Source organism: Ornithorhynchus anatinus, chromosome 16, assembly GCF_004115215.2.
Source record: "Ornithorhynchus anatinus isolate Pmale09 chromosome 16, mOrnAna1.pri.v4, whole genome shotgun sequence".
NCBI lineage: Eukaryota > Metazoa > Chordata > Mammalia > Monotremata > Ornithorhynchidae > Ornithorhynchus > Ornithorhynchus anatinus.
In genome coordinates, this window is record NC_041743.1 from 44,855,710 (window position 1) to 44,879,630 (window position 23,921).

Here is a 23,921-nt window from a genome sequence, read left to right on the forward strand (position 1 = left end):
GCATTATTAGTAGTAGTAACTAAACAGGGGAAGTGGGAGCTGCAGAGCCCGGCCTTTTTGCTTACCAAATCCCCGGCTTTGACTTTGAAACCCCTCTTCCAGTCCCAGACTGGGGCTCCTGGCCCAACCCAGCGGGGCTCAGGGTGGGCATCGGCCCAACTTGGGCATCTGCTTTCTCTTCACCTCTGCCTTGGCTGAAACTTGGTAGCAGGGCTCAAGGGGTGCAGGAGGCCCAGCTGCTACTGGCTCTCCAGAACCACCCATTTTGATTCAGTGACAACCACTACTTGTCAGCCGGCAGCAGGCAGGCTAGGCCCCACAGCAACCCAGGAGAGGAGATGGAGGTAATGTGGCCTACTGGATAGATCCCAAGCCTGGGAGTCAGGACCTGGAATCCAATCCCGACTCTGCCATCTGTCTGCTGTGTGACCTTGGGCAAGTCACTTTACTTCTTTGTCCCTCAACGGGGATTAAGCCTGTAAACCCCATGTGGGAAAGGGCCCCCGTCCAACCCGATTTACTTCTAATAATTATTGTGGAATTTGTCAAGCACTTACTATGCGCCAGGCACGGAGGTGCTGGGGCAGATAGGGCAAATTGGGTTGGACAGTCCCTGACATAGGGCTCAGTCTTAATCTCCATTTTACAGATGAGGTAACTGAGGCCCAGAGAAGTGACTTGCCCAAGGTCTGAAAGCAGGCAAATAGCAGAGCTAGAATTAGAACCCCATGACCTGACTTCCAGGCCCATGCTCTATTCACCATGCCATGCGGCTTATGTCCACCCCAGCACTTCTGTATAGTGTCTGGCACATAGTCAACACATATCGCAACTATCATCATCTGCCGAATCAACTCTCTCCAAGCCCAACCTCCATCGTGCTCAACCCAGAGAACCCCAAACACATCCCAGACCCGGAAGCCCAGGCCCATCCCAACCAAAGGGGGCCCACCCATCTAACATGCCACTGTTTTCTCTTACAGACCCCAAAACCCCCAAGCAGGAACACCCTCACAGTCCCTACAACAACGTGTGGCAACCCAAGGGACAGGAGAGGCAGAAGTCTTCACCCTGGAGCTGGCAACCGACCACCCACCAACCCACCTCTCCAGCGGGCGTAGGATCAGGGTTGGTGGGGTCAGGACTGGACCGGCACGGCAGCTCCGTTCCCCAGCCAAGGACGGGGCACCGGCCCCGGCCCGGCGTCCTCCTCACCACAGCTGATTGGTCCGAGAGGTTTAGATGAGACTCCACTTTAAATTGTTTGAAGGGTTTATATGCAGGCATTGGGATACTGCCAACTGGTATGATTCCATTCATTCAATAGTATTTATTGAGCGCTTACTATGTGCCGAGCACTGTACTAAGCGCTTAAAGGCATGGGGGGGGGGGCCCGCGGGAAGGGAGAGTGGGAACTCGGAGAAGGGGCAGGACCCAAACCTCATTCAGGGAGGTGAGAGTGGCTGTGTGCACACATGACTCTCTGTGGGGCACCAAGGAGGGGCCAGGGTCCAATAACCTACTGCCCCCTCATTGTTGGACAACACAGTAGCCCTAAGCGCTGGCTCATGGGAAATGGATGTGGGGGGCTGTCTGGACAGACTCCCCCCCGCCCACCCCCAGCTGGTTCTCAAGTCACAAACACATGCCTGATCCTGGGCCTTGCCCTCTGGCACATGGCAACAGGTGGCACCTTCAGACCAGGGCTCCCACCAGGCTCCTCTGAACCCTCCTTTGACAGACTCGCCCCCCCCTCCACCCCGACCCTAGACTCCCTGCCTGCTCCATGGCTGGGATCCTGTGTTTGTGTCAGAGAATAAGGCACTTCGGGAGCACTTTGGCTGGTTCAGTCTTCGGTCTATGGTAGTCTAGATGGGGAAAGAGCTGGTTAGTTTTTCAAGTGAATTAACTGAATGAAGCTGGTTTCAGCTTCCAGGCTAGGAATGGGGGGCGGGGAGGGGAGCACACGGGGTGCCCCAAGGCCACTGGGATCCAGCGTTGGGTGGGTGGGTGGAAGGGGGTGGGGAAACCCACCTTTCACCTGCCAGCCCAGGCACCCAAAACTAAGCACCGTGTTGATCCATCCCATTTGCCCCACAGACCAGTTATTAATTGCATTAAGCCCATCCATGAAGGATCGGGGCTCTAGAAAGCATGGGGGAGGGGCTCAGAGGCTTGAGGGAGGGGAGTGGGCAACCCCTGGGGAACCCCTGAGGTCCGGGAGTAGAAATGGAGAGGCCAGCTGGGGGTGGCAGATGGACAGGGCCAGTATGCCACAGCCTGGCCATTTCTAAGGGAGGCCACAACAGCGTGACTCCCTTTCTGCCCGGGACCTCAGCAGGAACAGGCCAGGTGAAAGTTGGGGGGTCGGGGAGGAGGAGAAGGGGTAGAAAAGGCACAAATCTTTTCCTGCCCGGACTTATACATCTAGGCGGGCTGGGGCCAGGGATCCTTCGGCAACAACCGTGGCCACTGATGGCTCCAGTTGCCCCGTGCAGTTTCAGAAGCCCCGTCCGGGACAGGTCAGCCCTGAAACAGGGAGAGGCGGCTGCGGTCTGGGACTGGGGCATCACCAGCTCCCCGGCTGCCAGCCCTGGCTGCGTGCTGAAGCGCGAGAGCGAGGGGTCCAAGGGAGCTGGAGACTCAACTGAGGGGCAGCCCTTGGTCCTGCTTGCCAGCCTGTAGGGTGGCCTTGGCGCCTCTGGCCCCCAGTGTGGCTGACCATTTCAGGGCCCCCTTTGGGGGCAGGGAGGGCAAATCAGTCACTGGACCGGGTCACCCCAAGGCCTGGCGGATGGCGGCAGTGGGGAGGAGGAAGGAGGGAGCTGAGCGCTCAGCTGCTCTTCAATGGGGCAGTTCATTGAAGACCCGGGGAGGCGGACCCCCACCACAGCCCTGTAGGTTTGACAGGTGGCAGAAGAGAAGTCACCTGCCAGGGGGGCTGAGCAGCAAGTCCCCAGCTGAGCGGGAGGTGGTAGGGATGCTCGAGGGTGGGAGGGGGCGGAGGAGGGGCAGGTGCCCCTCAAAGGGCCTCTAATCGGACCAGTCATCCTCGTCCATCTCGGAAGAGTCGTCCTCCGAGTCGCTGTACTCCACCGCGATGCGGCGCGAGAGGATGGTGGCCACGTCGTTGCCCACGACGTCGCGCTTCTCCTGCTCGCGCTGCTCCTCCACCTTGCGCAGCTGGAAGCCTGGCAGGGAGAGAGGGCGGGCCGGGCGGATGGGCAAGGAGGCCGCTCACTGGGAGTCTCGGGGAGACCCACATCCCTCCTCACGGCCCAGGCTCTCGCCCGTGGGTGATGGCTCAGCGGACGGGTGGGCAGGGGCCCCACCGGGCATCGTGGTACACAGGGTTTCCTACCTCCTTAGGTGAGCGTCCCGTCCCCCATCAAGAGGGCAGCACTTTGACTGACTGAAGCCATGGGCCTGAGTGGGGTGGGGGCCGGTGTCCCACCAACACGGCCAGATAGAAAGGCCAGGAAGAGCGCTCGCACCACACCTCACCCGGGGGGTCTAGTATTAGGCCTCGGGGCCACCCGAGAGCCCAGGCAGGCCTGCCAGAGCGGCTGAACTAGAAGAGAAGCCCCGGCTCTCTGAGGGGGTGGGGCAGGAAGGTTTCTGGCCGAGGGGAAGCCGAGAAGGGAGCCGGGAAGGGACTGACCTTGGCGGATGGCGGAGAGCAAATCGCTGCGTGCATCGCTCACGGGAGGCAGGCTGGACTTCTGCTTCGAGGTGGGCGTGTCCGAGGGGGGCGGCGGGGGCGGCGGCTGACCGTCCGGGCCTCCGAAAGGCGGGGGAGGAGGGCCGGGCGGCGGTGGAGGGGGAGGTGGGGGCGGGGCCCCTCCCACCTGTTGGGAGGCAGGCGGGGGCGGCAGAGACGGATAATCTACCGCTGGGGGTGGCGGCGGAGGAGGGGGTGGGGGGGCAGCAAAGTCAGGGTGGGGCGGGAAGGCCGGGGGGGAAGGCGGAGGAGGGGTAGTTGGGGGAGCAAAGCCGGCGGGCGGCGGCGGGGGCACCCCGATGGTGGGGGGCGGCGGCGGGGGCGCGAAGCCCGGCCGGGGGCCCGGCGGGGAGCCGAGCGGCGGGGCAGGAGGCGGGTGGCTCGGACTGACGAGGCTGGACCTCTTGGGGCCCGCGGAGCCGGAACCTCTGCGGTCGTCTGCCGGATAGCTGTCGGGGACACACGGGAGAACAGGGTGGCGGTGAGGGGGAGCCAGGGAATCTCCCACCCAGGGGAAGAGGTCCAGCCCGACCAGTGTCGGGCTCTCGCGATTGCAGAGGGCCCGAGAGGAAGGGGGGGGGGCTCTGGGGCCCTCAGCATCCCCACTGGGTCTCCCTCGGAGCGGGCAGGGGCCGAGCGCACCACCTGTCTCGGTGAAGTCCCTGGGGGGCGAAGGGCAGGCTCACCTGAACTCCAGGGGCGGGGGAGGCAGCAGACTGTCATCGGGGAAAGAGGGGGACGGCGGGGAGTTGGGGTCGGACAGCGGGGGTGGGGGGTAGCCGCCGCCCGTGTCCATGCTGTCGCTGGAGCCGATGCTGCCGTTCTGGTACACCAGGTTGGGAGGATACCTGCGAGAAGCCCACCGGCTAGGAGCCCGGCCCGCACCGTGGCGGCCCGGCGGAGCCGGCCGCCGCCCCCAGCAGCGGTAGTGCACCGCGGGCTGTGTCTCCGGATCCCACCCACCACCCTCCCTGGCGTCTCATCAGTAATAATAATTACGGTACCTGTTTAGCTCTTACTCCCTTTCAAGCACTGTTCTGAGCTCTGGGGTAGGTCCAAGTTAATCAGGTTGGACATAGTCCCTGTCTCACATGGGGCTCATACTGTTAATTCCCATTTCACAGATGAGGTAACTGAGGCCTACGGGAGTGAAGTGACTTGCCCAAGGTCACACAGCGGACAAGTGACGGAGCCAGAATTAGAAGGCACGTCCTTCTGACTCTCAGGTCCGGGATCTATCCACAAAACGGCCTCAGCCCGGCCACGCCACCGGTCGCGAGACTGCGCGGCCAGACGGCCGCGCCCTCCGCCCGTACCTCCGCGGACCCCTCCCCCACATCCCCTCGAGCCCAGCGCTCCGCCTACCCAGCCGGCCCCAGCTTTTCTTTGGACTCCACGAACTCCTGCCCCATCTTCAGCTTCTCCCACTCCTCCTTGCGCGTTTTGATTTTCCGCGGGTTTACGTTCCCACGGTTCGGATTGTCCTTCTTCTCTTTCTGGAACGGCAAGGCCACGGGAGAGCCCATTTACGACTCGCCCGGGGCGCCCCGCGGTAGGTGGGGGCGGGGGCGACCCGGCGGGGTGGAGTCCCCCCACCCGCCCACACATCTCTGCCCCTCACCCGGTGCTTTCTCTTCTCTTTCATGATGTCTTTAGTGTCCTGAAGCATCTTCTCCTTCCAGAGATCAAAGAAGTAAGACGGGTCCGTGTAGAACTTGAGAGCCTCCTTGCCGTCATCCCTGTGGAGAGGAGACAGCCCGCAGTCAGGCTGCGAGCCGCACCCGCCCCCCGACCTGGTGCTCGGGCCTTGGAGTGGCCGATAGCCCCAGCCCTGGGCACGGGGACATCTGGGCACAGTGACCCCCTGAAAGGGGCTGGGCCGGACTTCCTTGCCCCCAGCCCCCTAACGAGGCAACCCCTCTGCTCCTCCTACCAATTATAACGTGTGGCATCTGTTCAGGGCTTACTATGTGCTAAGCATTATACTAAGCGTGGGGGGTAAGGTCATCATTTCGGCAACAGTCCCCGTTCCTCGTCAGGCTCACGGTCTAAGGAGGAATCACCATTTTACAGACAAGGAAACCCAGGGACAGAGAAGTGACTTGCCCAAGGTCACAGAGCAAGAAAGCGGCAGAGCCAGGATGAGAAGTCGGGGCTCCTCTGACTCTCAGGCCCGTGCTCTTCCGTTAAGCCACAGGGCTTCTCCCCTACTTCAAGTCTGTCAGAGGCTCCCGGGGGACCGATGTCTACTGTCCAAGGGCTTTTGAGGCCCTAGGTTTGACACCCCCCTCAAGGTCAGGGGAAAGGGGTTTCTAGGGAGTAGGTGACAGTAGGAAAACCATTGGCTGGCCCTGAGGGGCACAGAGCTCCCTCGGCCTGGGGGCAACACCAGCAACCCCCTTCCCCTCCCCTGCCTCCCCGCAGAGCTCTACCACCACCACCACCTGGCCCATCTGCCAGGAGTACCTCAAATTGGCCATGGACCGCCCGGCACTGGAGGGGTCAGAGCAGCCCAGGGCCCAGGGGCAGGGTGTTGGTTACCTGTACTGGGAGAGGTTGTTGAGGGGCGGAGGGGTGTTGCAGACATTGTAAGTCTCCAAGACTGGCACCGGGAGGGAATTTCGGTCAAAGAGTTTCTGGTCCTGGGCGGTGGAGCTCCTGAAGGCCTTGCGGGTGTTGATGCCCTGGAGTGATACTGGCAGGGGGATGGGGCGTCAGACACGACCTCGGTGCCCGGCCCGGGCGGCTCCCGAGGGCCCCGAGTGGGACCTGGCACGCTTTCTGTGGCGGACCAGGAGCGGGGCACCTGTGGCTGAACAGGGACCACACCCCCGGCCCACGAAGAGGCTGGCCGAGTCCTCTCACCACCCCACAACAGCCTCCTCACCTTCCTCTTCCTTGGGGTCCAGCTGAGTGACCTTGACCTGTAGCCGGTCAACCCTCTCGGCCAGAGAGCTGACCCGGAAGGCGAAGGTGTTGGCCTGGGTGAAGAGCTCCCCAAATATGTCCTCAGCAAACTTGCCTGTCACGAGCAAAGGGCCCAGGTGAGGGGCGATCGCATCCGGTGGAGGGCGAGCAGGGTGTCGGGGTATGGTTTGGGGGTGGGGAGGGTGGCGGCAGCTTGCCGACCCAGGGGACGACGGTGTTCAGGATGCTCAGCAGAGACCAGAAAAGTCATGAGAATCCTATGTATTGAGAGCTTACTGCGTGCAGAGCACTGTACCAAGCGCTGGAAGTGGCCTTAGGGCACGGAGGCCAGTCAGCCTGCTGCATGCAGTCATTGAAGTGCGGCGGGAGGGGAGACCCGAGCATGCGGGGGAGGTCCGGGGAGGGGATGAGGCCCAGGGAGGGGACGGGAGGCAGGGAGAGGGTCTGGGACGGGAAGGGGAAGAGGGGGTGGGGCCCCACTTACTGAGGCTGCCCAGCTGGCGGATGACATTGGCCAGGGTGATGTTGGTCACGCACTCCAGCTCACTGCGCACACTGGGCAGTGCTTTGCGGCACAGGTGCCGCGGCTCGATGTTCCTCGTGACGAGCGGCATGGTGTCCCGCGGCGGTCGACGCTGCTGCCCAGCTCTGTGCCCCTCGTGGCCCCGGTCTCGCCGGCCGACGCTCGCTCAATTCCTCATCTCAGGCCCACCCGGGCGACGGCTTCCGACTCCCAGCTCTGGGGATGGGAAGGAGCTTTCACTGAGGGGGTCAATCGGTCAGGAGGAGCACGGGGAAGTGAAGTCCCCCCACTCCCATCAAGAAGTTGGACAGGAGGGCAGCTCTGCCAGCAGGGAAACCCATGGGTTCACGACATGGTCGTCATATACCCCCAGGTGACCCGCCCTGAGGCTTGGCTCCCTTCCTGACCTGTCCCCAACCCACACCCCCGCCACAAGCCAGAACAGATCAGGGTCTGGGAGAGCGGTCGGTCAGTCAGTCAATCATATTTATTGAGTGCTTACTGTGTGCCGAGCACTGGACTAAGTGCTTGGGAGAACAATAAACCACAGAGCTCACAGTCTAGAAGTGGAGACAGACATTAATATAATGAAATAAATGACAGATATGGACGTAAAGTGCTGTGGAACTGGGAGGGGGGATGAGTAAAAGGAGCAATTCAGGGTGATGCAGAAGAGAGTGGGAGAAGAGGAAAGGACGGCTTAGTCAGGGAAGGCCTCTTGGAGGAGATGTGCCTTCAAAAATGCTCTGAAGGGGAAGAAGAGTCATTGTCTGTCAGATATGAGGGAGGGCCTTGTTCAGCACCAAACGAGGCCCCCACAGCTCCTTACCTAAGCCCACTTGCCCCAGGGGTCCCCAGACCAGGAGGGCAAGGGTGAGGACGAGACAATGGTTCCATAGGGAAAGGGGAGCTGCTTTCTGCACACACAGGGACACATCCTACCTAGACGCACTGACCGAGCAGGGCCCAGAGGAAGGAAGGAGGTGGGGGGCGGAGAGGGGTCCTACATGCCACTTAGAGCAGGCCAATCCTTGGTTTGGGCTGCCCGATTTGAGAACCCATCCTGGCCACCGGTGGGGGGTGCCCACCCGGCAGCCCAGACTCCAATTCCAAGGCGGAGAGACTCAGTTTCCCAACAGGAAGGATCCAGCCTGCCGGGGCCCAAGGTCAACTCTCACGGGCCACTTCCCGCTGTTCCGCCCTCACCCAGCAAGAGGCTCAGGGCCATAGCAAGCTGGACACTGTGCCCCATCATCCCTAGCCAGTCAGCCCCCCAGAACCTTCTTAGCCCAGGCCGGGAAGGGGCGGGGAGGCAGAGAAGGGAGAGAAGGGCGGGGAGGAGAGACTGTTCTGAGACAGCTGGGACTTCTGCTTCCACTTCCCATTTTTGACATTTCGCCCCGAGCCTCGTGGGGGTGGGGGAAGGAAGACAGAGGACCTGTACGAATCCTCTCCCCACCCACCTCCACCCTGGGCCTGCCCGGGCACTGGAAAGCTCCAACGGATAAATACAGGGTACCGTGGGATGGACCCCGTGGGAGAACCCCACCACATCACGGAAGGCTCCACGGGAAGTGGGGTGCAGGGTGTGGCTGAGCACAACTGTGCACAATGGACACTGCCCACTCCAATCCATCCATCCCCATTCTGGCCTCCTGAGCCAGAAGCACACAAAAGAAGAGCGGCCAACAAAGTGGGGTGAGCTGTGACTCCACTACCCCCACCACCCCCCAACTTGGCCGGGCCCTCAGGGAACCCCTACTGTGAACTAGGAGTACAAGCAGAAGTGGCCACGCTACTGACCGAACTGCCCACTTCAACTCAGCACCTGAGAAATAAAGGATAAAAAGTATCAAGTTCCCTGTCCGTGAGGCGCTTCCACTCTAAGATGGGAGAGGGATAAAAGACGATTCACAATTAGAGTAGCACAATTAAACACCCGAATAAGGTTCCTATGGGCAGGGTACGTGTCCACTAATTCTGTTGTGTTGTACTCTCCCAAGCACTTAGTACAGTGCTCTGAACAAAGTAGGTGCTCAATAAATATTGAATGCCTGAATGAGCATGTAGACAAGAATTCTGAGGACATGATGTGGGGGCAGGACATGCCAAAGACGGTAATAATAATAATTATGGCATTTAAGCACTTACTTTGTGCCAGGTACCGTTTTAAGTGCTGCGGAAGATACAAGTTCATCAGGTTGGACACAGTTCCTGTCCCACATAGGGCTCACAGTCTTAAGCCTCATTTTACAGATGGGGAACAGAGGCACAGAGAAGTGAAGTGACTTGCCCATAGTCAGACAGCAGACAAGTGGCAGAGACAGGATTAGAAGCCAGGTCCCTCTAACTCCCAGACTCGGGCTCAATCCACTAAGCCATTGCTATTTCTCAGTATCCATCCATCCATCCATCCATGGCATTTATTGATCACTTCCTATGTTTGGGGGCCAGGGATGGCATGGTGCGTGATGGACTGGTGTTGGGTGCCTGGGCCAGGGCCACCTGCCCAAGGTCCACAGCAGCACATACCTTGGCGGGTGGGATGGGGGTAGTGTTATAGCTGACCCAGGCACCTGGCTGAGCGCCCCCCGGGCAGGCCAGATACTGTGCCAGGCCTGGAGATGTTTAGGGGGCGGAAAGTGGTGACCTGAGCTGAAATTCCCATCACTTCCCTGACCAGCCCTCCACACATTCGACCGGGCACCCCAGCCAGGCGGCTCTACTCTGAGCCAGGCCACCCCTCAGCGTTTCTGGCCTCTTTCTGCGGCGGCCACAGAGGCCCAGAAACACCGGACCGAGGCCGAGGGGCCGGAGCCTGCAGGGGAACCGGATGAAAAAAGTAAACTCAGCAAAAGGGCCTGCTGATTGTGCAGGCTGACACCAGGCTGCTGGTAGTCATGGGGCAAGCAGCCACAAGCTGTCCAGCAAGAGGACCATCCATTTCCTCCCCTGACCTCAGAGATTCAGCATTCCCCTCCACCCCAGGTCCATTACCCCAGTGAGGGGCTGGGTCCCCCCAGAGACCACATCCCAGGCTGTCCTCCCGCCAGTGGCCGAGCCCCCACCTCCTCTCATCCCAGCCCTCCTCCTGGACCCTCCAAACTCAGCCAGCTTCCCCCCTCACCACCTCAGCATCTAAGAGGAAGGGAAAGCAGGTCTCTTAGCCTTATTTTACAGATAAGGAGAAACTGAGGCTCACAGAGGTGAAGTGACCTGTCCGAGGCCCCATGACCAGCCAGGGCAGAGCTGGGACTTCCAGACTCCCAGCTCCATGCTGTCCCCAATAGGCCTCCTTGCCCCCATCCTCCTCGCCCTGTCTCGGTAGTCAGCAGCCCCGACAGAGAAACCACTGGAGAGGCTGGGGTCTCCTCGGGGGCCGTAAGAGCCCACTGCTTGGGATTTCAGGAAATGAGCTCGTACGGAAGTCGGCCCGGAAACTCTCCCCATCCCGAGGCAGAGCCAAGCGAGGGGTATGTGGGTGACGGGCCTGGGCAGCAGGGTTGGACGATCGTCAGTTCAAATCCAGCTGGGGTCTCCTTACCTGGAACCCCAGGTTTGGCAGTCAGAGCCCACCCTCGGCCCTCCTGGACAGGGCATCGGGTCTGTACCCCTTAAACATTTAATACTCATCCCACCCACCCAGACCTTCTATACAAATCCTTACAGACTGCCATTTCCCTTCTCTCTAATTGAACTCAATGTCTGTCTGTCCTCTGGACTGTGAGCTCCTTGAGTGAGGGGATCGTGCCCACCACCTCTCGTATCATACTCTCCCAAGTGCTTAGGACAGTGCTCCGCGCACAAGTGCTCAATAAAAACCACCTCACCGCCTACAGCCCCCAGCTTGGCGGCCAGACCCCGGCCCTGCCCACCCTTCCAAGAACAGGAGTCCTCTTGGACGCCACTCCAATGCCCCCGGCTGCTCCTCCCAACCTAGGGGGCTCTTTTCCCAAAAATGGAATGTAACATTAGAATTCTTATTAATAAATAACAATAACGATAATAACAGTAGTATTTGTTAAGCATTTACTAGGTGCCAGTCACTGTACTAGGCGCTGGATCGGGCTCAAGCTCATCAGGTTGGACATCGTCCCTGCCCCATATAAGGCTCACTGTCTCAATCCTCATTTTACAGATGAGGAAACTGGGGCCCAGAGAAGCCAAGTGACTTGCCTAAAGTCATACAGGAGATGAGCGGCGGACCCTGGATTAGAACCCAGGCCCCGCGACTCCCGGGCCCGCGCTTTTTCCACTAGGCCCCGCTGTTGCTCTTCGAGGTCATCCTCCGCCTGGGATCTCCTAAGGCGTCGTCCTGCGTGGACCCCAGTCACGAGGGCCCTTAACAGGAGCCAAGATCGTTATCCCGGCCCTCCCCCTGTCCTCCGCGGCATGGCACGCGGGGAATACTGGTGAGATAAGTCTTTTTTTAATTATTAAATGTAAATAGCTCATTAAATATAATCCAATTACTTTAATTGTAAAAAAAGGAAGTAATTACAATATGTACATGTATTCTTGCCTGAGCAGATTTAATATCTTAAATGAATCTTTTCAGCATTAATATTTTAAATTAACCTCTGACTCTGGGAAAGTGGGGATGGGGTGTGGGCGTCTTTTGTGCGCTGAGCAACGTTGCCGGTTTGTTGCAGTGGCATCATCCTCTACCTCCCTACCGGTGGTCGGCCCCGGGCCCCACCACCTTTCTGCCCTGGCAGCGCCCGACGTGGGCATGAAACGGTTGGCCAGTTGGCTACTAGTTGGTGAAAGGGTGGCCCCCAAGGAAACCACTTCCTGCACCCCCAATCACCCCCACCACATGTGGCATCTCCCTAAACCTTTTTCAATATTATTCGTTAAGGGCTTACTACATGCCAAGCACTGTACTAAGAGCTGGGGTTGATACAAGGTGGTCAGTTTGGACACAGTCCCTGACCCACATGGAGTTCCTGGTCTAAACGTCCCTTATTTCTCCTGCCCACCCTTTCCTCTCCAACTACGCACTTGGCTGGTTGTCCCTAATTCACTTTGACCCTAAGACCAACCCCACGTCACATATGTCTATAATCTTATCCGTCACCATTTCCCCCATCTCCAGTCGATTTTAACATCTGCCTCCCCTCCCCAAGTGATTACTGTTGTAGTGTTCTTTCCCAAGCGCTTACTACAGTGCCCAGCACACAGTAAGCGCTTAATACGATTGAATGAACTGAATGAAAGTGCTTAGAACAGAGCTCTGTATATAGTAAGTGTTCTATAAATACCACTGATCATCTGTTAGGTGCTTACCCCAGTGACAAACACTGGGGTAGATACAAGACCATTAGATCTGACACAGTTTCTGTCCCACGTGAGGCTCCTAGAGAAGCAGTGTGGAATAATGGATAGCGCACGGGGCTGGGAGCCGGAAGGACCTGGCCTCTAATACTGACTCCGCCTCTTGTTTGCTGTGTGACCTTGGGCAAGTTATTTCACCTCTCCATGCCTCAGTTACCTCATTTGTAAAAGTGGGGATTAAGATTGTGAGCCTCAAATGGGACAGGGACTGCGTCCCACCTGATAACCTTGTATCTACACCAGTGCTTAGAAGAGTGGTTGGCACATAGTAAGTGCTTAACAAATACCATTATTATTAGGTGGAAGAGACAATTAATGAATCCCCATTTTAAACCTGATTTCCTACTACAACCTAGCCTACTTGCTTGCTGCTCTAGTGTCAACCTACTCCATCTCGCTTGCCATCAATGCTTTGCCCACGTCCTCCCTCTGGCCTGGAACTCTCTCCCCCATCATATGACAGACCCCTCCCCACTTTCTAAGCCTTATTAAATATCACATCTTCCCCAAGAGGCCTTCCCAGACTAAGCCCTCATATTCTTGACTCCCTCTCCCTTCTGAACTTGGCTCTGCCCCATTTAAGCACTTGATATTTACTTCACCCTCGGCCCCACAGCATTTACGTCCCTCTCCCATGATGTATTTTTATGTCTGTCTCCCTCTAGCCTGTAAGCTCCTTGTGGGGAGGGAACATGTCAATCAACTCTGACGTATTGGACCCCCCAAGCATTTAGTACAGAACTGCAATAAATACAACTGATTGCTTGAGTGAAACTGAGGCCCACAGACTAATTCAAGGTCACGCAGAGGGTAAGCAGCAGAGCTGGGATTAGAACCCAGGCCCAGGCTCTTTCCGCTAGGCCACAAGGCTTCAGTTGTCCGCTTTTTGTCACTGTTTGTGAAGACCTCTATGCGTGCTTCCTTCATTTGAGTGGAAGCTCGCTGTGGGTAGGAGCACATCACTTCTCTTCCTAAGACAATCCAAGCTGTTGGCCTACAATCAACGTGGGAGGAATGGGGTCTATGGGGAAAGATGAGTTCTGTTTTAGACACACTGTGTTTGAGGTGCGGGTGGGACAGCCGACAAGAGACGTCCTGGCAGCAAGAGGAGAGGAGGGACTATAGGTCAGAGGAGAGGACTAGGCGGGGTCATCGGCCTAGAGGTGGGAGCGTCCGAGTGAGTGTGGAATAAGCTGGAAGCAGCTAGGGGGGCTGCCCGCAGTCCACGAGGATGACAGGCAGAGGAGAAGGAGGGTGGAGGGGAAACAGTCGGAGAGGAAGGAGGAGGAGGAAAACTAGGGTGGAGCCCAGATATCTGGGAGAATGCAGCACTGGGGCCTAGAGACTGTTGAGCTCACTGTGGGCAGGGACTGTTTCTGTTTATTGTTATATTGTCCTGTCCCAAGTGCTCAGTATAGTGCTTTGCAAACAGTTTGTGCTCAATAAATAGGATTGAATGAATGAGGGGCAGACTCAGAGTGTGTCCGGGAGCCCCTCGGACCGAGCTGTTGCCCCTCCCACCTCTCTCCACTCACACGACCGTCGGGCGCATGTGGTTACCAGTCAGCCTGAGAAAGCTGCAGGGAGCTCTCTCTCCTATATGGAGTGACATTGCCGGGCCTCGCCAAGCACTGGGCTGCGCGCTCGATGGAACCTGTGTGGGCGAGGCTTAGGTATTATCTATGTGAGGCTGGAGCACCCTGAGCTGACTGGCACTGCGGGCAGTGCCCGGGTGCCAAAGGCTTACCCTGGCTCTACTGGGCAGAGAACTTGGGGTGGGGCCGTGGCCAGCCCGTGGCTCTAAGATACTCAGACCACCACAGGCACCCTCAACAGCCCACCGGCTTCCACCAAAGCCGCTCAGCGGGGCTGTCCTGCACGGTTAAGCACCTATTGCCATACACCCCGTGGCTGCTGCTGCCCCCATCTGAAGCCTACCCCAAGTCTGCCCATCTGGGGCAGGTGCCAGGAACAATTATTTGGGCAACAGTGGGGCGGGGGAGGAGGAAGGGGAGAAGGAGGAGGAGACAACGGAAGAGGCAGCACCAGTGGCAAGGGAAAAGCAAGTTAGGAGAAGCTGAGAAGGAGACGGGCAGGACTCCCCTCCCCAGCTGGCTGGCTACATCCACCATTTCTCCTGCTGATCCTGGGCAGCCCCCATCCTCTGGGCCCTCGGCGCCCACCAAGGAAAATAATTCTCCCCAGTGGCATCGGGGAGGTCCGTGGGGCTTAAGAAGCCAGGCTGGAGACCACCGCCCAGTTCTCGGCCCCACCTCCAGACCCAACTGGCCACAGCCAGCTGGTGACCGCCCCAGGCAGCTCCCGCCACATCCGCCTGTTCCCTCAATGAAGCAGCTGTCCCTAAGGCCAGAAGCAGGCCTCGACAGGCATCAGCTCACCCCCACAGAAGGCGGGGAGGCCGGGGCCCTTCCCCACGGAAAGCAGGGGAGGGGAGGGAAGGCCAGGGCGAGAGCCTCAAGCTCAGACCGACCGGTCGGTGTGGGCCTTTAGGGACCCACGTAAGGGTCACTCTGGCCTCCCTGGAGCACCAGTGCCCAGCTGTCCGACCACAAGGCCCAGATCTCGCCCCGGGGAGATGCAGAGTTGGGGCGGGGGCTGCCTGGGCCTGGAGGGCGAGGGCGAGGACACTGTAGTCCAGCTTCTCATCTTCCCCTTCTCCCTCCTGATGGAGATTCAAGCCTCCAGCCCCTGCCAGACTGCCAACTCTGAGACCTCGGACCATGCCCACTAACTCCAAGCAGTGTGGCCTAGTGACAAGAGCACAAGCTTGGGAGTCAGAGGATGTGGTTTCTAAACCCGCCTCTGCCACTTCTCTGCTGCGTGACCCTGGGCAAGCCACTTCACTTCTCTGAGCCTCAGTGACCTCATCTGAAAAATGGGGATTAAGACTGTAAGCCCCACATGGGACAACCTAATGACCTTGTATCCACCCCAGTGTTTAGAAGAGTGCTTGGCACATAGTATGCGCTTAAATACCATCATTAATAATAATAATAATTAACACAGTGCTCTGCACTAAGTAAACAAGAGAAGCAGCGTGGCTCACTGGAAAGAGTCAGGGCTTGGGAGTTAGAGGTCATGGGTTCGAATCCCGACTCTGCCACTTGGCAGCTGTGTGACTGTGGGCAAGTCACTTCACTTCTCTGTACCTCAGTTCCCTCATCTGTAAAATGGGGATTAACTGTGAGCCTCACGTGGGACAACCCTATTACCCTGTATCTACCCCAGCGCTTAGAACGGTGCTCTGCACATAGTAAGCGCTTAACAAATACCAACATTATTATTAAACACTGTTGATTTGCTCGAACAGGTCAACCTCTTGGTCGGGCCTGCCTCTGGCCACCATTTTGGGGTTCTCTCTGCCCGGGTAGAAGGCCAACGGGACCAGGGGAATGGCACGATTCCCTGTTCTCCCTCATCCCCCCCCTCCCCCCCAGGGCTAAGGAACTGAAGAAACCAGGGAATTGCGGTGGGGAGGGGAGCGGGAAGGGGAACTCAGTGGGGGCCCCGGCTTTGAGTCCCAAGTCCCCCGGGCTGGCAGACCTGCAGGCTGGCCCTCCGATGTTCCGGACAGGTTCAAAGGGTCCCCACTGTGGTCGCTCCCCCTTCCTCGGGTCCCTGTTCTTCCCACCTCACCGCGCGGCTCCAACACACCCTGGTCTCCCTGGTTCGGCGCTTCCCCCGCCTTCCCCCGCCCGCCAGCCGGGCTGGCTTCCTGCGCCCCAGGGCCCGGCCCCTCCCTGCCTTGCAATGGCAGGAAGCTGGGGGCCTCCATTCCACATGAGCAGCCTCCCTGCCAAGCTGGGGAAAACGGGGACAGTGCGGGGGGGGGGGGGGAAGGGGGGGCTACGAACGTCACCCCTTCCTCAAAGACGATCCCCAGCCCTAGTGTCTTTCTCCCTCAAACTCTCATCTCTGCTCAGCTTCTACTGGCACAAACAGGGCGTTGGGGGCGAACTGAGTTCTACCATTCCCCTCTGGGGTGGTGAGGGTCCGGATTTCCCCACCCCTCCTCCCTGCCGCCGAGGGCCGGACACTCTGGGGCACCCCAAGATGGGTGAGGCGGAAACGGCGGTGAGGGAGATCCTCATTCCTCACAGCGGCGGGGCGGGGAGGGACCCGACAGGCCTTCCAGTCCAAACCCACCTCGGGATTAGAATTCCGAACGCCTGCCGATCCGGGGTGGAGTCACTCCACGGGGAGATTGCAGGGCGCCGAGAGGCTGCATTCTGCCTCCCTACCGGCCCCTCCCAGATCGAGGTCGCCAGACCACCAGCGACCTTCAGACCAGGCAGGCTCCGTTATGCCCCTGTCTCCCACCGCCTGTGACGGGCTTTCTGGCTTCCCTACCTGTGCCTGCAGGAAGCAGCTGAGTTTGCTCTCCTTGGGCAGCTGCTGCCCTGCCCACCCTGCACTCTGACCCTGCCACGGCAAACACTCCCACACGGCCCCTGCCGCTGGGCAGACTTGGGAGTCGCCCCCATCCCCCTGCTGCCCACGGTAACTGGAAGTAAAAACAAGTCTGTCCTAAGGGGTCCCCGGGGCCACCGGACTTTGTCAGGGGCCGGGGGCTCGGGGGCCAAAGACATCTGGAAGGGAACCTCCGTCGGGCAGGCCCCTTCCTTCCTCCTGGGACTGGCGACTTCCTTTCCGGGTTTCGGTCTCAGAGCGCCGAGACACGCCCCGGCCCCTCCGCCCGCGCTCAGCTGCCCGATGCCTCCCTCCGTCTGTAGCCGGCCCCTGGCCCGTCCACCGGTTTCCAGTCTGGTCACTCCAGTTGCCGAGGCCGCCTGCCCAGCAACGTGGCTGGGGTGCCCTTCCCCACAATGGAGAGCCACAAGCCTCTTCTAAGATGTCTCCCAGGAGCCTCCGGAGCAGCTGGGCAGGGTGACTCCGCCTCTGCCCGGAAGCGAAGCCAGACCAGCTGGACCTGAACGGGGCTTCGGACCGAGGAAGGCTCCTGATCTCTTGGGTCTCGGCCCTGCCAACCTGTCCGATGAGCAGATCAAACCGAAACTGTACAGGGTGGAGGCCGGCACGGAGACGCCAAATGGCACCCAGTGGTGGGTGTTAGTTCTGAACCTTTCACAACCAGAGGTCCCCCAAGCAGGAAAGGCAGCCACCCCTAAGGAAGGAAGCAGGAAGTTCCCAAGAAAATTGCTCCCTTGAGGGAGAGGCAAAGAGCGATCGATGGAGAGACCCCCACCCCACCTCCAGAACAGTAATTGAAGTAAAAACTCTTTTCCCTGGCTCTCCAGGCTGTGTCCCACCTGATTAGCTTGTCTCTACCCCAGCGCTTAGAACAGTGCTTGACACATAGGAAGAGCTTAATAAATACCATTATTATTATTATTATTAGGATTGAAAGGAAAAGCTCTGGGAGGACTGAGGGGTGGGCTCCCCTCCCTGCAAAGTTGTAAGGATGGAACTCAGCTCTGACGCGACTATATGGATCAACAGTGTGGGCAAGCCACTGCTCTGAACACTGAGGAGAGTAACAGAGTTAGTGGCCATGACCCTGGCCTTCAAGAGCTGAAATCTAGCAGGGGAGACAGAAAAGTATATTAATAAGAAGAGGAAGTGATAAAGTAAAACAGCAATGAACACAGGTGTTGCTCATCTCAGCTGGGCGGGGAGTGCATGCCAGTAATAAGAATAACTACTGTGGTATTTAAGTGCTTACTGAGTGCCAAGCACTGTGCAAAACACCGGGATAGATCCAGAATAAGAGGGGTCACAGTCCCTAACCTTTAAGCACTTTGATACCCTAACCCCTAGCCCCCTTCTGTGGCTTCTCCTATTCAGAGTTTATTTTAATGACAGTCTCCCCCCAGGCTAGGCTGTAGAGTTTATAGTCCTCTAGACTGTAAGCTCATTGGGTGTGGAAAATGTATCTGTTTACTGCTATACTGTACTCTCCCAAGTGCTTAGTACAGTGCTCCGCAGACAGTAAGGGGTCAGATACAACTGAACAAATCCGACTGAATAGGTCGTATGCCCCTTGAGGACAGGGATCATGCCTACAATTCTACTGTACTCTCTCAAGTGCTCAGTACAGTGCTCTGCACACAGCAAGTCCTTAAGAAATACCATGAACTGGAGCTCAGTCTGAGCTGAAGTGCAGAAAAGTTATTCGACTTTCCCAAGGTCCCACAGCGCGTGGCGAAGCCAGGATCAGAAATGGGGTCTCCTGACTTTCAAGGCCACCTTTGGCCCACGAGTCCAAGCCAGTGTGACCACCTGCTCGGGCCTAGCTACACGGTGTCCTGCCAGGCTTGCCCTATGGCACCAAAGCTGCCATCGCTCTCTGCCCCATCCCCCAGGGGCCCAGAGGGAGCAGGGAGAAGGGAAGGGTGTGGACCAGTCTGGAGTGTTGCTTGGGTTACTCAGCCTGGGCCTCATTCCCACACTCCAGTCCATGCAAGATTTTACTATGCAACCTTCATTCACTCTCACGTCACAGCACTCTGTACATATCCATAAATATATTTATACTAATGTCCATCTCCTCCTCTACACTGTAAACTCACTGTGGGCAGGGAATGTGTATTATAATAACAATGGTATTTGTTAAGCACATACTAACTGCCAGGCACTGTTTTTAGCGCTGGGGTAGATACAAGTTAATCAGGTTGGATCCAACCCCTGTCCTACATAAGGCTCGTCTTAATCTCCATTTTACAGACAAGGGAATTGAAGCACAGCAAAGTTAAGTCACTTGTCCAAAGTCACAGCAGGCAAGTAGCAGAGCTGAGATTAGAACCCGGGTCCTTCTGACTGCCAGGCCTGTGCCCTCTCCACTGGGCCATGCTGCTTCTCAACTAACTCCACCACACTGTACTTTATTAAGGGCTTAATGCAGTGCTCTTTACACAGTACACAGTAAATCCAACCCATTGTGCTGCTGGAGAAATCTAAGAAAACTCACATTTTTACCCTGAGACCTTTCAAGCTTCCACAGGAAGTGGTCACCCCAAGATCCTGCACCGCCTGGGGTCCGGCTGAGCGGTGACCATTAGCGGCCAGAGTGAGCTAAGGCGAAAAGCGCATGGGTCCACTCTGTGACGTCCCTCCGGTCCTCCCTCCGTCAATCCCCAGACCACCACTGGCCCCAAAAAGCAGCATGGTTTAGTGGAAAGAGCCCGGGCTTGGGAGTCAGAGGTCGTGGGTTCTAATCCCAGGTCTGCCACTTGTCTGCTGTGTGACCTTGGGCAAGTCACTTCACTTCTCTGTGCCTCAGTTACCTCATCTGTAAAAATGGGGATTAAAAAATGTGTGCCCCACACGGGACAATGTGATTATCCAGTATCTACCCCAGCGCTTGGAGCAGTGCTCAGCACATAGTAAGCGTTTCATACCATAATTATTATTATTAAAAAGAACCTTCCCATCAGCCCCAGCAGGAGGGGACCCCCTCTTCAAAATCTGAACAAGACCAACAAACCCCAACTGGGGTGGTCTTGACCCCGGAGGTCATCGGGCCCAGCTCAGCTGCCACTTGGAGTTGGTCAATCCTATCTATTGAGCGCTTACTATGTGCAGCACACTGCACTAACCGCTTGGGAGAGTGCAGTATAACCATAAGCACAGTCCCTGCCCACAACTAGCTTGGAGTCTAGAGGAGGAGAGAGATTTTAATAAAAGTGTGGCCCTCCTCACAGGCACGAGGAGACGGTGACCTCGATGACTCCCCCGGGGTGAGGTCTTCTTTGTATCCTCTTCTACCCTGAGCACCCCGGTGGCAGCTTTTGCTTTTTCGAAGCAGCAGCGTGGCTCAGTGGAAAGAGCCCAGGCTCGGGAGTCAGAGGTCATGGGTTCTAATCCCGGCTCCTCCACTTGTCTGCTGGGTGACTTCTGGCAAGTTACTAACTTCTCTGTGGCTCAGTTCCCTTGTCTGGAAAAGGGGATAGAGACTGTGAAGCCCATGTGGGACAAGGGGCTGTGTCCAACCCAATTTTCTTGCATCCTGTGGGCAAGTCACTTAACTTCTCTGTGCCTCAGTTACCTCATCTGTAAAATGGGGATTAAGACCGTGAGCCTCATGTGGGACAACCTGATTACCTTGTATACCCCAGCGCTTGGAACAGTGCTCTGCACATAGTAAGCGCTTAACAAATACCAACATTATTATTATTAGTACAGTGCCTGGCACTTAGTAAGCACTTAAATACCATTACTTTTATTTATTCATCGCCCGCCCCAGCCCCACATCCCTTATGCACATATCTAATTTATTCATTTCTATAAATGTCTGTCTCACCCTCTAGCCTGTAAAGAAGATGCGGGCAAGGAATGTGTCTGTTTACTGTTGTATGGTACCCTCCCAAGTGCTTCGCAGAGTAAGTGCTCAATAAGTCACTTCACTTCTCTGTGCCTCAGCGACCTCATCTGTAAAATGGGGATTAAGGCTGTGAACCCCACAGGGGACAACTTGATGACCTTGTACTCCCCTCAGCCCTTAGAACAGAGCTTTGCACATAGTAGGCACTTAACAAAAACCATTATTATTTGGGGGGGGGGGGGGAACTAACCTTGTCCAGTCCTTCACTCTGCAGCGCTGCTCGGCCTGGGCAACCCCTCGCCCTGGCCCTTCCTTCCGCCCCACCCTCCTCGCTGTGGGTACAGCTCTGCCCCTTGCCCATCCTTTTCCCCTCCGTGGGGCCTCCTCCCTCCCCACGGGCATCTTTCATTCATTCAATCTACTTATTGAGCTCTTACTATGTGCAGAACACTGGACTAAGCGCTTGGAATGGACAAATCTTCCTGGTCAGGCCTCACCCTCCTTGCCGCGCTCCCTTTACACTGCTGCCCCCCGTGCTTCTCCTTGGGGCAGCCTCCCCCTCCCCAGGTCCCGAGCGTCCAGTACAGTGTAGCTGGGAAGCAGCGTGGCTCAGAGGCAAGAGCCGGGGCTTGAGAGTCAGAGGTCCCGGCTCTGCCCCTTGTCAGCTGGGTGACTGTGGGCAAGTCACTTCACTTCTCTGGGCCTCATCTGTAAAATGGGGATGAAGACTGCAAGCCTCACATCGGACAACTTGCTAACCGTGTACCTCCCCCAGCGCTTAGAACAGTGCCCTGCCCATAGTAAGCGCTTAACAAATACCATCATTATTGCCAGCTGGGTGACTTTGGGCAAGCCACTTCTCTGGGCCTCATCTGCCAAATGGAGACAAAGCCTGCGAGCCTCAAGTTGGACAACTTGCTAACCCTGTACCTCCCCCAGCGCTTAGAACAGTGCACCTAGGAAGCGCTTCACAAATACCAACATTACTATGATTAACAAATACCAACATTATTATTACTACATTGCCCTGCACCTAGTAAGAGCTCCCCCCACCCCCAAATAGCATTGATTGACAGGTGGGACCGTCCCTCCCTCCAGCCTCAGTGGACTCCTCTTACCTCCCCTCCCGCGTGCAAAAGGAGAAGGGCTAGTAGCCACCCTCGACGGCCTACTGGCCACGGCCAGTCCTTACGCCAACAAGGTAACCCCCAGCCGCCATTACACGATTCCCCAACCTACGCCCCCGCCCCGCCCTTCTAATGGCCGAGATTGGACGTTAGCCCCGCCCCCCAGGGGAATCCTGGCTTCCCATTGGCTCCCACGCCCGCTCGTCAAACCTCCTTTTAAAAAAACCGACTCGGGAGGCCCCGACCCGGGAACTCCACCCGAACCACTTCCGCAAATAGGAGCAAGCCGGGAAAGACCAACTCAAAAAGGGGGGGGGAGAGTCGATGGAAAGTGAACTTTCCACGCGAAGGAGAAAGAGAGTTCAACCCTGAAAAGAACGCAGAGCATTTAGTAATGAGAAAGGGGACATTTGGAGAAGGTAGCGGTTTTAGGAGAGTAGGTCGTAGACACTCTCTGTGGCCTCACCCCCCCTCTTTTCGTAGTTGGTTTGGTCTCCGCTTTCCCTCCCCCTCCCGAGCGTGAGGAAGTTGGGTGGGGGGAGGAAGAGTCAGTCAATAAGGCTGACACTGAGGAGGGAGAGGAGTCGGGGCGGGCCTTGAAGGAGAAACTAGGGTCAAAGGCTACGGTGACCATTTGGAAAGGACTTTCCAGACGGTGGCCACAGCCATGAGAAAATGGCTGCTCAGTTCCCCATCTGGGTTGCTCTTTTCTGAAGGGCAGTGCCCCTCCCCACTCCCTGCAGCCAGAGCCAGGATGTCCTCCCATGCCCCCAGAATAAATCTGGGAGAGCCTCCAGGGCTGGGCACCTCAGGTTGCCCACGGGCAGAGCCAAGGGCAAACAATGGTCCTCCCCCAACCAGAGCTAGGATGTCCTCCCATGCCCCCCAGAAAAATCTGGGAGAGCCTCCGGGGCTGGGCACCTCAGGTTGCCCATGGGCAGAGCCAAGGGCAAACAGTGGTTCCCCCCAAACCAGAGCCAGGATGTCCTCCCATGCCCCCAGAATAAATCTGGGAGAGCGTCCAGGGTTGGGCACCTCAGGTTGCCCACGGGCAGAGCCAAGGGCAAACAGTGGTTCCCCCCAAATCAGAGCCAGGATGTCTTCCCATGCCCCCAGAATAAATCTGGGAGAGCCTCCAGGATTGGGCACCTCAGGTTGCCCATGGGCAGAGCCAAGGGCAAACAGTGGTTCCCCCCAAACCAGAGCTAGGATGTCCTCCCATGCCCCCCAGAAAAATTTGGGAGAGCCTCCGGGAGTGGGCACCTCAGGTTGCCCGTGGGCAGAGTCAAGGGCAAACAGTGGTCCCCTCCCAGCCAGAGCCAGGATAATAATAATGATGGCATTTGTTAAGCGCTTACTATGTGCAAAGCACTGTTCTAAGTGCTGGGAGGATACAAAGTGATCAGGTTGTCCCACGTAGGGCTCACAGTCTTAATGCCCATTTTACAGTTGAGGTAACTGAGGTACAGAGAAGTTAAGTGACTTGCCCAAAGTCACACAGCTCACAAGCAGCGGAGCCGGAATTTGAACCCACGACCTCTGACTCCACAGCCTGGGCTCTTTCCACTGAGCCATGCTGCTTCTCAATGTCCTCCCATGCTCCCCAGAAAAATCTGGGAGAGCCTTCAGGGCTGGGCACCTCAGGTTGCCCATGGGCAGAGCCAAAGGCAAACAGTGTTCACTACAATAGAGTGTCAGGCTGCTCACTCCCTTCTATCTTCCAGCGCTTAGAACAGTGCTTAGCACATAATAAGTGCTAAACAATATGCCATCATTATTATTACCTCACTGACTTTCATCGATTCAGTCGTATTTATTGAGTGCTTCCTGGGTGCAGAGCACTGTACTAAGCACTTGGAAAGAACAATTCAGCAACAGATTTATTCAATAGTATTTATTGAGCGCTTACTATGTGCAGCGCACTGTACTAAGCACTTGGAATGTACAGTTTGGCAACAGATAGAGACAATCCCCACCCAACAA

At 57.2% G+C, this 23,921-nt stretch overlaps 1 protein-coding gene across 1 annotated transcript; it reads right to left on the bottom strand.

Annotated features, from left to right (window-relative positions):
* Positions 1-1,254: 1,254 nt before the first annotated feature.
* Positions 1,255-22,044, bottom strand: WASF2 (WASP family member 2). Its single transcript, XM_029080385.2, has 9 exons — positions 21,930-22,044; positions 7,134-7,388; positions 6,609-6,743; positions 6,263-6,416; positions 5,343-5,460; positions 5,087-5,217; positions 4,408-4,569; positions 3,662-4,170; positions 1,255-3,191 (listed from the first exon to the last, which is right to left on the bottom strand). The coding sequence occupies exons 2-9, from the start codon at positions 7,261-7,263 to the stop codon at positions 3,034-3,036; spliced, it is 1,497 nt and encodes a 498-aa protein (XP_028936218.1). The 5' UTR covers positions 7,264-7,388; positions 21,930-22,044; the 3' UTR covers positions 1,255-3,033.
* Positions 22,045-23,921: the final 1,877 nt, after the last annotated feature.

Bases quoted from the DNA above. Each gene is read 5' to 3' on its own strand.
- WASF2 (XM_029080385.2), bottom strand. From the start codon at position 7,263: ATGCCGCTCGTCACGAGGAACATCGAGCCGCGGCACCTGTGCCGCAAA. The intron at 6,417-6,608 runs GTGAGGAGGCTG...TCCCCCTGCCAG, and splicing joins GGACCCCAAGGAAGAGGAAG to TATCACTCCAGGGCATCAAC. The intron at 4,171-4,407 runs GTGAGCCTGCCC...TGTCCCCGACAG, and splicing joins CCCCCGCCCCTGGAGTTCAG to CTATCCGGCAGACGACCGCA.